The sequence below is a fragment of the Cibotium barometz genome, chromosome 33, assembly GCF_041138505.1.
Source record: "Cibotium barometz isolate CiBa-2024 chromosome 33, ASM4113850v1, whole genome shotgun sequence".
In the NCBI taxonomy this organism is placed as follows: domain Eukaryota; kingdom Viridiplantae; phylum Streptophyta; class Polypodiopsida; order Cyatheales; family Cibotiaceae; genus Cibotium; species Cibotium barometz.
The window spans coordinates 35552248-35566223 of NC_141078.1; the positions used below are offsets into that span (position 1 = coordinate 35552248).

A 13976-nucleotide genomic window follows, 5' to 3' on the forward strand; every position below is an offset into this window, starting at 1 on the left:
TTTGGTACGTCACTGCATATTTTTGCTGAGATATTCTGAAGACACTGTCTAGCACACGCCGGACTTTGATCTCGAAGTAGTTGTGCATGCGATCAAGATCTGTTATCCTTGTGATATTTTTTTTGGTCATCTGAGTACAGTTCTGTGACCATCTCACTGTCAGAATGCACAGCGGAAATGAGAGACAACTGCTGTAGAGAGCAAAACGCAGATGAGAGAGGGAGAGAGGAGCTGTATAAACTCTGTTATACACAATAGATCCGATACAAAAAGGTTTGGGCCAGCCTAAAAGCAGCCTACAGCACCTGTAAGTCCACGACTGCCAAAAAAGGCTAGTCGGCCAGAACAATACAGTCGGCCAGCACACATATCAGTCGGTCAGATCTGAAAACAGCCGACAGCATACTACTGCCCCACAACCAAAAATAAAAGGGGAAAATACAAGGAAAAATAGGGAAAAAATGGAGAAACACCTAATGGGCGGGCACACCCACAAAAGCGGCCCTAGTGTGTAATGTACAGACAGGAGATGACTACTAACACCCCCTCTCAGCTCCTGGATGTGGAACCAACCCTAGTGAGCTGGAGTGCTGCCGGAGGAGCGCCTGAGGTAGAGACTTCGTGAAGAGGTTTGTCGCATTGTCCTCCGTTGAACAATAAACAAGCAAGATGTCACCAACCAAAATCTTCTCACGAACAAAGTGATATTGTATCTCTATGTGCTTTGTCTGGGCATGGAAAACCGGGTTCCGAGCAATAGCAATACAGCTCTGTTTATTTCACTGGATGACCGTGGGTTCCTTCTGTGGAAACCCAATCTCGCCAAGCAACCTTTGTAGCCCATAGTCACAAGGGACGGAAGGGCGAGGGCTTGGAACGGAGGGATGCCGAAACGGGATGGACCAGCGACGGGGACGGCAGGGGACGGACGGACGTCCCCTTGGAAGCGTTACTCACAAGGGACGGGGACGGAGACGCCTTCAGGAACGGGGACAACACTATGGGGGGACGGCACGGAGCTGTTGCGCGCAGTCCGCTAGTTTTTTTGCCCGTTTTTTTGGCCGTTTCTAGTTGTTTGGGGACGCTTGGCCGTTTCTAGCCGTTTATGGTTGTTGGCTTGGCCGTTTGGGGATGGCTTGGGCCTTGGCCCTTGCCTCTCTCTTGCCTTGGCCTTTAGGTTTGGGGCCTTGAGGCTTGGGCCTTGGCCCTTGCCTCTCTCTCTCTCTCTCTCTCTCTCTCTCTTGCCCTTGAGGCTTGCCTCTCTCTCTTGCCTATCTAATATCTATATAAGAACAAGCCTCTACAAGGCTACAGCACACACACACCCCTTCAACTTTCAAGGCTTCAAGGCTTCAAAGTTCAATCAACTCTCTCTCTCAACTTTCAAGCCTCAAGCCACACTCTATGAGACTTGAGTGTATCTACTCTCTCTAGTCTCTCTCCCTCAACTTTCAAGCTTCTTCTAGCTTCCAACTTCCAAGTTCCAAGCCTCTCACACAAGGCCCTACTCTCTACTATCTAGACTCTCTCTCTCTCTCTCTCACCTCTCCCTCAAGCCTCTTGAGTCTTCCAACTTCCAAGCCTCTAGGCCTCTCTCTCTCTCTCTCTCTCTCTCTCTCTCTCTCTCTCATTGTTCAAGGCTCAAGAGTCAAGCCATCTTCAACCATGGCATCCTCCTCACATGCCGGGGCTTTCCGTAGAAGGACAACGGGATGGACATGGTGGGAGGAGGTTAACTACAATCCATCCGCTCATGGAGGCGGTTCTCGGCCATGGGCATGCAAGCTTTGCCCGTACCGGTGAACGGGTGGTGCCGACAAAGTGCGAGCCTACCTCTTGCATGAGAGTGGGCATGAGGTGAGGTTTTGCACGAATGTCACGCCCGAGAAGAAACGGGAACTTCTTGACAAGCTTAGCGTCTACGAGGCGGTCGAAGGGGCAAGGACACCACGAGTGGCCGTGGATCCCGCGACGATGGGGAGAGGAACTCAAGCCTCTACAATGGAGTCATGTGGTGGATCGGGATCATGCTCGCCATCACCTTCACCATCGAGTCGGAATGTTACTCCATCCACGATGCCGGCACCCTCCATCTCCACGGCCTCTCAACCATTACGTGGCCCACGGCGACAATCTACACTTGGGGAGAATTGGAACCCCAAGTTGAACGAGGAGGTGGATATGTCGATGGCCCGCTTCTTCTTCCACGACCACATTGCCTTTCAAGCGGCTAGATAAGTGCAATTGATCATTGCTAATTCATCATTCATGTTTTCATCATCCTAGTTCCCTTATCATTAGTAAATTACTTTCTTAAATAGGTCGGAATACTTCAAGGTCATGGTTAAGAAGATTGGGGAGTATGGCTCAACCTATACGTCCCCCTTGTGAGGATTATGTTGTTAATCCTGCATATTGTGTACTAATTACTACTTAAGCAATTAACTTAGAACAAGAACCTTCAGGAGAACACTTGAGACAAGATTGAATTGACTTGTTGTTATTAAACTGAGTACAATAGGTCTCTTATATAGGAGATGAAGAGACACATTTGAAGAGGCATGTCCTTTGATGAAAGGACATGACCTTAGACGAAAGGGTACAACTTTTAGGCTAAGGGATGTGTCCAGTCGATGTAGAGGCACAACCATTCACTAAGGGATACAACCATTCGTCGAAGAGATGTGGCTATTCGATGAAGAGGTACATCCTTTGACGAAGAGTCGCAACCAGTCGAGGGTAGGGGTTCCCTTTGGCTGGTAACTCTTTGCATCTGCAACAGTAATCAGCAATGAAGAGAGAATCTGATATATAACCACGTCACAATCGTGACATTCCCTCCCATTTAAAATAAAATCCAGGGGTAGTTGTTGAGACTCTGGAAGAAGGGAAATGATTGAATTGCTTCTGCATCCAAAGCTCTAGCTGCTAGATCCCATGTCATGGCATTATTGTTGACCATAACAATCTTGCACATACCAAACTGAATATTAACTGCATCTGCAACTTGTCTCATCTTTACCGAAAGTATGAGAATCATATCTGGAACTCTTTTGTTAACATCATTGGTAACTTCGAGCTTTGTCCAAGAAAAGATTGAATCTTTATCTGCTTCAAGTGAAACTATTGGTAAATTATCTGATTGTGTCACCACGCTTTCCGGCTGAGAGGTGACAACCACCTGTTGGATGTCTGAAAGGGATTCCACTGATTTTTCTGGAACACAAAAGTCTTGAAGTGTTGTCGTAGATGAAGAAGAAATATCTTCCATATGCTTTTCTTTGCTTAGAAAGTTGTTCTCGGGACAAGTTATGTCCAAAGATTCATTTGCACCACTGAAGGTAAGGACTGGAGTCTTCATTTTTGAAGAATCATCATTCACCATTGCAATTGCATCGGTTATTGTGTAAGAGACAAAGACTTCATTCTGCAGGAGCGGTGACAAGGCTTTTGTTTTTGCCTGGACCACAGCCAAAGAAGTTGTGTGCATTTGGGATGCCACACATGAACCAGAACCTCTTGAATCGTCAGCTTTATCAGCGGGTATTAAGGCTTCCAGAGTAGGAGGAGCATGGCATGGCTCGCAAGGGGGAACTTGTCCAGCGTTGCGGCATTCACGACCGAGTACTCGACTAGGGTCGGAAATATGTGCCACTATGTGAGCCCACTTCGAAGAGATTGATGACTCTTCAAGGGGAGATCTTCTGAAAGCTTCATATTGCTGCTTTGGCTTCTGCTGATAGTGATTCAAAGATGGATCTTTCTCATAACTGTTGTAATGTTGAGAATGTTTGCGACGAGCATGCAGAGGCTCGAACGAAGGTAGTTCATGTCTAGTGGTCTCTACAGAACCGTGCTGAGGACAAGAAACTTGTTGTGGGTGTTGTACGCCGAGAAGTTGCTTGCCGGGAGCTTGAGGAGGCTTTGGCTCACCATGGATCAAGTGTGACGAAAAAGTAGCCAGCGAAGGCTTCAGGAGTAGTTGAAATGCCTTCATTTTGATTGCGCTAGTAAGAACCATTCAATGGAACATGTGCTACCACGAGCATATGCGTCAAAGAAACCTTGGAAATAGACAAGGTAGCCGGAGAAGTGTGAAAGGTAGTCAAAATGCATGCCAAGAAAGCCATTGCCGGAGACAAGAGAGGCGTACATGAAGAGGGCTGCATCCTGGGGTTGCCGAATCGCCAACGGAAAGGGGGGGTGCCGGTTCACATTAGCGCACGCCCATTGGTTTTTCTTTTTTTTTAAAAGATTGTGCTGATCGCTGGCCATGGGGTAGTCCTTTGTTTTGTTTTTTTTAATAATCGCTGGTCGGCTGGTTTCCTTGCGCTGGTAGCTGGCGGCGGGTGGCGCTGGCGGCCGTTGGGTGCTGGCGCCCGACTGCTCACGTGGCTGGTGAAAGCCACGTGGATTAAAAGGCTTAAGTGTATAAGCCTTAAAGTAATGAGGCTTTTGGTATTAATCTGAAGCGTTACGTTTTTTATTTTTTTTAAAGGTGACGCTTCGAAGGCCGTCGCCGGGTGGAGGTGACGCTTCGAAAGCTGAATCGCCGCGTGGAGGTGACGCTTCGAAGGCTGATCGCTGAATGGGTTGCTGCGAACAGTGTTGAACGTGCTGCGAACAGTGTTGAACCAGTAGCACACAAAGTAGGAGGTGACACTTCGCCACGCTCAGCATATAGTAGGCAGCCACGCTCAGCAAACAAGAGCGCCGGTTGGCAGCAACCAAGGCGAAGAGAGGGGGGCTCCATAGTCAGCAGCGAAGGGGGCAGTTCCTGCCATGTTGCGAACGCCACCGGCAGCAGGGAGGGAGGGCATTCCGGAAATACGGCAGGGGGTCCCTCTCTGCTATACACACAACACGTGTATATGGGTGTGAGACCTTGTGTACTTGTTTACATTACGACAAGCAAAGATTCACGCCAAGTCCGCCATCGCTCTGCTTCTTCCATACAACACCGAGAGGAGAGGTGGATGAGGGAGTGCCGCGGAGAGGGTGAGGGCTTCACAACCCACGGGTAGGAAAAAATTTGCTCTGATACCACTGTGAGGATTATGTTGTTAATCCTGCATATTGTGTACTAATTACTACTTAAGCAATTAACTTAGAACAAGAACCTTCAGGAGAACACTTGAGACAAGATTGAATTGACTTGTTGTTATTAAACTGAGTACAATAGGTCTCTTATATAGGAGATGAAGAGACACATTTGAAGAGGCATGTCCTTTGATGAAAGGACATGACCTTAGACGAAAGGGTACAACTTTTAGGCTAAGGGATGTGTCCAGTCGATGTAGAGGCACAACCATTCACTAAGGGATACAACCATTCGTCGAAGAGATGTGGCTATTCGATGAAGAGGTACATCCTTTGACGAAGAGTCGCAACCAGTCGAGGGTAGGGGTTCCCTTTGGCTGGTAACTCTTTGCATCTGCAACAGTAATCAGCAATGAAGAGAGAATCTGATATATAACCACGTCACAATCGTGACACCCCTCATCCAAGAGCTTGCGCACTACATTGCTCGAGAAGGAGAAGCGCATTGTAGAGCAAGCGGCCGGCCGCCGGCAACACAAAGCGACAGTGGGAGAGGAACGATGTCTCCCTCATTGTGGATGGATGGAGTGACTCCCGCAAGAGGAGTATTCACGGTGTGGTTGCATATTCCTGCGGAGAGATGTACTTCATCTCATTTCATGATGCATCCGGCACCGGGAAGAGCGCGGATGTGCTTGCGGCGGAGTGGGCTACCACCATGGAGATCGTTGGCCCCCGAGCATATAGTGGGCTTTGTTGCGGATGGGGAGCCTTCCAATAGGGCGGCGGGAGCTATTCTCCAAGGTATGTATGGACATGTCACGGTGTTCTTTTGTATGGCTCATTGCCTAAACAACCTCCTCAAGGACATCGGGGCATTGCCATGGATCAGACCGCTCATTGAGGAGGCTAACACCATGGTCTCCTTTGTCCTCAACCACCAAAGACTTCGGCATGAGTTCAACAAGAGGTCCTCTCTCTCTCTCTCCTCAAATATTCCGACACCCGTTTTGCCTACAACTTTCTCATGTTGGGCCGGTTGAAGGATTGTAGTGGTGCTTTGAGGGGGCTTTTCCTTAGTGACGAGTTTGTCGTCATGCAAGAGTCCCGTACAAACACTGGCCAAGAGTGTAGGTTACAGGTGGATGACACCTCTTGGTGGGAGCGTGTGAAGACCACGGATGCTATGGTGAGGCCCATAGTCCACCATTATCCATGCTGATGTCTATTGCAGGCCTCACCCATCTAAAAATTGCAGCTCACATGGTATGCCCCACTGCCCACATTGATTTTGTAGTGTTGAAAATCCTATAAGAACAGGGTTTAATCTACGCTCAGGTCAGCTCTAACCAGACTCGGTTGGGAAATGACTGGTATAAGCATTTCGAATGACACTAAAATTACAGTGTTGTGACACTTGGGGCTACGAAAAGCTAGGGTGAAAGTCTAAAGATGACATACTCCAAAGGGGATGTGTTAGGGATGAATGTCTTTAGTACTGCAGCCTGAACGTTCAGAGACACATTTCTAGCTAGTCCAATGTGTAAATGAAGGTGCCCTCTATGCTCTCAGTCTACAGTAACCTGCATCACTCTGAAGCAAAGATTTTTTATGACTATAGACACTTCAAAGTATGTGCTCATAGAACGACTGTAGGATCATCGAATTTTTTAATAGTTTTTCAGCTTTTCTTTTGGTCTATGGGGAGAGTGTTTCAGGTTGAGGACTTGTCGAAGGAGCAGCGAGTGGAACGAGAGCTTATGCTCATCAAGTTGAGTGTGACAACTGCTCAGCGCACTGAGGTCTTCATCTTACTCTCTTCAGATTTTTGTTGTGAAAATTGTCAAGCTGCATTGTGAACATTCTTCAGAAAAATGCATGTACATACCTGAAGCCTTGTATGTGCACTGAGAGATTAGGCAAACAGGTTGAAAAATGGGTTGAAGGATTTTTAAACAGCGATGTACCCATTCTGCCATGTTGCTGATTTGGCTTTGCAGGCCCTCGGGCTCGTAGACATATTTCGGGGTGGAGTTGTTGATGTTTCAGAGGACTCACTAACCATTGAGGTGGAGTTCGTGCAATCAAATTCAATATCTGAGCACAACATATCCTTGTATGGATGATATGTGATGATGTTTAGCCTTGAGACATGTGAGGTGGTGCTGAGGTGCAGGTAACTGGCGACCCTGGAAAGATTGCTGCAGTCCAGCGATCAATGAGTAAATTTGGCATCAAAGAGATTGCCCGAACTGGGAAGGTAGGATTCTTCTGTTTTCAATCCCACTTCTTGATGATTTTTTATTGATAAGTCAAAAGCACGTTTAAACTTTAATTGATTCTATCAACTTTGCATGGTTTATATAGATTGCTTTGAAGAGGGAAAAATTGGGCCAAAGTCTTCCATCACGTAGAATGAATGAAAACACAGCCTTCGAAGGTGAATATGAAAGAGTGCAGCGTGAAAGGTGGCCTGTGGAAGGAGGTCCAGCCTCATCCTTCAGTTATGAATTTCCATCCAAGGTGAGGAAAACTGTTTCAAAGAGGACCTTTTCAAGAGCCGTTTTTCTACTTCATGTTTGTTCACCTTTGCGGAGAAGTCCTCCCTGAACTCACCCCGCTTATGCAGCAAGGCTTTATGACATGTAATTGTTACAACTTCCTTTCTTATGCCTTTGGTGAGAAGAATCCCTGAACTATCCTACTTCCTCTCTTAATTGTTACAACTTCATCTCTGACGTCTTCAGGGAGAAGGTCTCCCTGGATTAACCCTACTTATTTAACAAGGCTTAATGGCATAGATAGGCTCTGATACCATCTCAAGGCTTGCCTTGGAACATCCAAAGGCTGCTCTATGACTCATCATGGAAGGATGTGGGAGTCACCTTTCAAGAATAGAGCAAAAAGCAAAGATTCATAGATCATCCAGGACTTCAAAAATCTTTTGCTGGCCTATCAGGGTTGCCTGAATAGTACCCTTTGGCTTTCCGAACCACTGTTTTGGGCTCTGCCTACTCTGTGGCTGGTCATAATTGTATAGGGCTTTGTTTCAGGTTAATTATTCATTCAAATGTGATGCCAAAGGAGAGAAAAATGCCAATAGGATGGCAACCGTTTATGAGATTAGAAGCTGCAGCACATGAGAGAAGTTGTCTTACAAGGAGGTGGATGAGTCTTTTTTAGAGACTCAGATTTTCCCCAAGATTGGCCTAAAACTTTTTTTTTTTCCCCTGAAAATTTCTCTGGAAAGACACTACCCACAATAGAAACTTTAAAGATGACTCTAGAAACATCTTTAGATATTTGTGCGGACCTTCACCAAATCCATGCTATATGTGTACGGAATCAAAAATTCTCATATGGTAGCTTCTAAATATTATTTTATCTTGGACATGTTGCATTGCCTAAGGAAGCTAGGGCTTATCTTTTTTTGCTGGACCCGCCCTTGACCATGGTTTGACTGATGTTTTACTCCAGGTTCTGGACAAGAAAAATATTTACATTTTTCACTTGTTTTATGAAGAGTTAGCAAGTGTAACTCCTTGTAGTCATCCAATATATTGCACTGGGTTTACAGGCCTCTCATGAAAAAGCCATGTACTCATGCCTAGGCTGACTATCGAATATGTGAAATGCTATTACATTTGTGTCTGGTTGTTGTATTTGCGCACTATTCTTGGCAACTTTCTGAGGGCTAATCGTATGCTCATCCTTGCAGGGTGATGTTTATCCAGTGGAACCAAACGAAGATGAAGTATGGCGTAATCCTGTTCTAGATCCAGATTGGGGACAGGTGGAAGGTGAGGAGGTATGGTCTATCTATTCAATTTCTTGTCTACGACATGCTTAGCTTTTGTACTTGTGAAAACAATGTATGTTTTGTAAACACACAGAATTCTGATATACCCCATTGACACTGGAGGCAGTTGTATTGGTTTGAAATCATGTGTGAGATCAACTAGAAAACTTACTATGTGAAAGAGAAGATGGTTTGGCTTTGATATTGTTTTTAGATATGCTACTTTTTATCTTTGTTGGGGCTTGGTATACATGCAGCTGTAACAAAACTCTCTTCAATGATGGTAATGCTTGGTCTTCATGCTGCTACCATTTGAAATTGATGATGCCAGGCTCAAAGTAATCCTCAATGCGAACATTAGGGAAAACTTCACATGATGATGCATCCCAGCCTATAATAACCCCAAAGCCATTTATAATTTCGACTATCATGTCCATGGTCCACCTATAGGCATAAGTCTACCCCCGTCATAAATGCCAACCGACTTTTGAGAATATAAGAGAAATGCAAATTGTTTGACATTATAATATTCGTATGTGCAACCTATCATTACCTCCAGATTACTTCTGCTTTGGCTATGTCTTCTTTAGGGGTGGGTTCAATTCCTGTTGCATTGGAAAAGAATGCATTGGATGGATGCCTGGGCAATGAGAAGGATTTTGTCTCTTGCATGGTTGAGGAGTTCTGATTGTATGAAAATTTGCTTGCAAGAGGTGATAAAAGGTTCAAGGAAGCTCTCATAAGGTGATATTGGGATTGTGCTTAAGCAATCAAGCTATTAAACAACTGTGAATAACAAATAAATTGTTTTTAATCAGTTTGGGCATAGGTCTTATTTTACAGGAGCACATGCTGTTGGTGTAGATGAGAAGGGTCTACCTGCACACGAGACAGTACCTAACAATCCTAAAGCTAGAAAACCAAAAGCACAAACTGAACAAATGCATTATTTTATCCCCAAAATGGGACTAATGCCTCAAATTGTGACACAAACTAAGCTACCCTATACCCATGCAAATCCCAAATCCTCTTTTGATAACTCTCATCATGCCCCCCTCTCAAGCAAGCCTCACAACATTATCTAAGATGAGATTTTTGGCCATCAGCTGCTCATTTTCTTTTTGAAAGGAAATAAATCTTGCATTCATTTTGTTGTCTATGTCTGAAAACTTTGTGATATGCAAGTTTGCTATAAGAGGTGACGGAGCATAATTAAAGTCTTTTCAAAACATTATAAAGGTGCGTTTTACTAGCTCCATCTTACCATTGGGTTTGAATTTCTGTGTTTCAGCCTAGTGGCTTTCGTTCACACACGCTCTCCATGTTGGTGAATGACGCTCCGGGTGTGTTGAACAGAGTGACAGGTGTATTTGCAAGGCGAGGCTACAACATCCAGGTCAAAACATAAATTGCAAAGTTCTTGTTATTTGTAGATTTTTAAATGCATGGGTGTTTGAATATTTCCCCTCTTTTAGCATATTGCAACGTGTTAAATGCTCCTTAATCTGATGAGGACCTTCCATGGTTGTATAGCGTAAGAATCAGTATGTTCTATACACAGCTATCTTTTTTTTTTTTGTTGAGAGAGATTTATGTTTACATTGACTCAGTTGGGCAAGAGCTTGTTATTCCTTGAAATGTCCACTGCTGATCGAAGGGGGTCAAACCTGCGATCTCTAGCTGGGACTTTACCCGCTAACTGCTTCACACCAACGCGCAGAGGGGACCCGTACACAACTGTCTAGGCACTATGGTACATATACATGCATGAAATCTCAATGATCTGCAAGCTTTACGGGTTTGTTTTATACCCTTTTGAATAGTCCTGAAAGGGCCATAGCTGCATAATATTCCTGTGTGTTCTCTTGAAATGCGTGCTTATTCTCCCCAACTTGGACTTTGTCTGCCAGCTGCTGAGAGTATTCTGGTTCTTGATCAGCATTTTCATCAATCTCAATCATCATACTGTGCTTTGGTTGATGCTACATGTCTCTTTTATGTCTAGTTATGCCCTCAAGTCAAATTTCTGGTATTGTAGATCCAATAGCATTCGTGCTCATCCTTGCCTTGAGGTGGGGCCAATGCAGAAGCTCTGCTGATATAATTGCATGATTGTCAAACATACAAGTTAGTCTGGAGACTAATGCTTTTTTTGGCTGCTATATGTCTATTTGGCTTCGTTTTGGGTCAAAAATCTTCGTAATGACCAAAGTCTCAGCTAGGGGTAGCAAGGTCCCCCTCCCCCCACCCAAATACATCTGGTGCTTGCTTGGATTCTAATATTCGCCCAAATGTGTGATCTTAGCTTAGGATTTGCTTATCCAGGCTTGTTTTGTCTTAGTGCCATGGCCTTTCTCTAACGTGCATCAGCTCAGCCACAAGTTAAGTTAGGATTTAGCAGAGGAATCAACCCATATTCTGTGCCTTGATATATAAAGAGTTGAAAGAGGCTAAGATTGTGATTATAGCTGATTCATTGGATTATCCACCTGGCCTAAGTTGCATGACTGGATGAAACAGTTCTTGCTGCCAGCTGTGTGGGGCTGCTGCCATCCCCAAGTGTGAATCATGTCGTTGATTACCTCTCCAAAAAGATCAATATAAGAGGTTAAGACCAAGGCTGGAGGCATAGTTGCCAAGAGTTTTGTTAACGTGTTTAAAAAATGTTTCGTAAGTTTTGAACCTTAACTAAATGTTCTGGAAAAATATCATACATAAATGGGGGTAAAAAGTGTTTTAATGTCACGTGCATCCTGCACTTGGATGCCACGTGGACATATCTGAACAAGAAGGTGTAGGACCTGGAGTGGAAACTGGTCCCATGTGAGCCCAAACCGGGACGAGTCAGCCAGGGTTCTATTCTATGTGTCCGAGGTTTGGTGTGCATTGTCTTGCACATGAAGCAGTGCTAGTCCGGGTGTTGTGAGTCTCCCTCTGGAATGATGTTAGATGTTCTGTGTATCTGGTTTGCTATTGGATGCTAGACCTCTGTGTAGGCATGTAGGTTTTGCATGTAGAGATGATAGGGCTACCCCAAGATCATTAATGTGGGCATGGGGGAGGTGTAGAACCACCCCCAAGGGGCCAGGAGGGCCCCGGCTGTGCCCACCAGCCATGTATTGGGCTGGAAGTGGCTGTTGGCCAGTCCTATGGCCAGTAGGCAGCCAACCGACTCGCCCCACGCCCTACAGGGGCTGTCGGCCAGGTGTGGGACAGCCCACACAGGCTGCCCAGCAGCCCATAGCCCATGCGCAGAGTGGCCAGACCACTTACAGAAGTGTGAAACCTTTTTAAGCATTTAATTGCTATTTTTCTTCTGGTCATGAGCATTTAATGCCACCCGACTTCATGCTGCTGGCCGACTGGGTACCTGAGAGGGTATAAAAGGCCAGCCTTGTTTTGAGTCATTCCATCTCATATTTCACAAAGTGCTGAAGCATCTCAATGGCCTGGATAGCCAAGGGAGAAGCTAATGCAAAGGGTGAATGCTGAAGGTCAAGGGCAAGAGTTCTACCTCAGCCAAACAGGTCAAGGTTCAGTCTTTATTTTCTGATTTGCATCATTCTAATAAAGCAAATACACCGTTCGTGGTGGGGGCCCTATAGAGTCCATTCTCTCTCTCTCTCTCTCTCTATTTTCTGCACATCTACTTTTAGTTTTGTGTGTTATGTTCATCGTGAAAGAATGCTGAATTCTGAGCATTGAAGTTACCGATTTGACCCTGAAGCTTCCGCATGCTACATTGGTATTAGAGCCTTCTTCAAGTTTGAAGATTCAGCCAGAAAAACCCATTTTTTTTTTCTCGCTCGTGTGATTGGTTTCTAGACTTTGGTGGACCACCCCCTTTCGGTGTGACTCTTGTCCCTTGAAGGATGGTTGGTTTCAGCCTCCGGAAGCCTCCGGAAGTCTCCCACATGCATAGTGGATGGTCAAATTGCGCTCTGGAAAGGAAGTGCATTTTCCTGCTATGGTGAGCTACGACAAAGAGGGAGAACGACAACCTTGGGACTAAAGTGCACCAGGCAGTTCATCTAGGGCATCAGGCATAAGTGTAACAGATATGCTCCAACAGATGATGCGAGCGATCGCAGAACAGGGTACCAAATTGGAAGAGCAGAAGGCGCAGATCTTGGCCCTGAAAGAGTGCACCCGTTCTCCACCTCCTCCCTCTCCTTCCGTTTCCCAGATTCCAGATTATCTACAAAATGACCCTTTTGAAGGATCATGACCGCAATCGAGTTCTTTTTTCGAGGTGGAGATGCGTGTATTGGAGATTTGAAAGATGGAAGATCGTGCGGCAGTAGCACGTGCTGCTGCACAAGACGATGCCAGGAGACGGGTGGAACATGAAAGACACCTTGCGGCTCTGGATGTAACAATGACACCTGCGGCTTCCTCTAATCATTTTCTCGAGAAAATGAACTTCAGTAAGTATAATGATAAACTCGACCCCACAACTTTGTTTTCTTGGTTGCATTAGTTTGAAGCGTATTTTGCCGCAATTAGAAAAAGTGATACTAACAGAGTGATCTTGGCTAGTTGGTATTTGAAAGGTGAGGCCATTTTTGTCAGAATATGCAGCGGAGATGAAGACAAAATCTGAGAACACAAGAGCAAGTGCAGAAAAATACAGCAATGGAGAGAGAGAGAGAGAGAGAGAGAGAGAGAGAGAGAGAGAGAGAGAGGCGTGTAACTCTGCTCTATATACACAAGGAAAATCCCGAAAACAAGATACAATGGCATGGGGACAATGGGGCCATTTTATATGGCCCCAAACATGCAGTCGGCCTGCATCAAGGACAGCCGACAGGACAAGAAAACTGACGACTAGCATATGTGAACAGTCGGCCAGCAGAAAAGGTGTCGGCCTGCATCTGAGAAGTCCACGACTTGTGCAAACCAGTTGGCTAGCTCCCAGAGTGTGAACACATGCATACTGATGCAGTCGGCCAGCAACTGGGTCCTCCTGCCATCATAGGGCAGCCACCCAAGCCATGTAAAAATAGGGAAAAATGGGGGGAAAATATGGAGAGTGGGGAAAAATGAGAAAACACCTAATACGGGTGGGCACACCCACAACAGAGGCCCTGGTGTATATGTATAGACAGGAGATGACTTCTAACAATTTCTTGAGATG

At 45.5% G+C, this 13976-nt stretch overlaps 1 protein-coding gene across 1 annotated transcript in view; it reads left to right on the forward strand.

The window, feature by feature from the left end:
• The window catches only part of LOC147619518 (acetolactate synthase small subunit 2, chloroplastic-like), a 59577-nt gene that overhangs the window by 1113 nt on the left and 44488 nt on the right, over positions 1-13976 (forward strand). Inside the window, exons 3-8 of the mRNA XM_086773192.1 lie at positions 6759-6842; positions 7041-7109; positions 7217-7300; positions 7408-7563; positions 8759-8848; positions 10131-10235. Coding sequence (XP_086629318.1) covers positions 6759-6842; positions 7041-7109; positions 7217-7300; positions 7408-7563; positions 8759-8848; positions 10131-10235 — 588 coding nt within the window. The remainder of the gene's footprint in view (positions 1-6758; positions 6843-7040; positions 7110-7216; positions 7301-7407; positions 7564-8758; positions 8849-10130; positions 10236-13976) is intronic.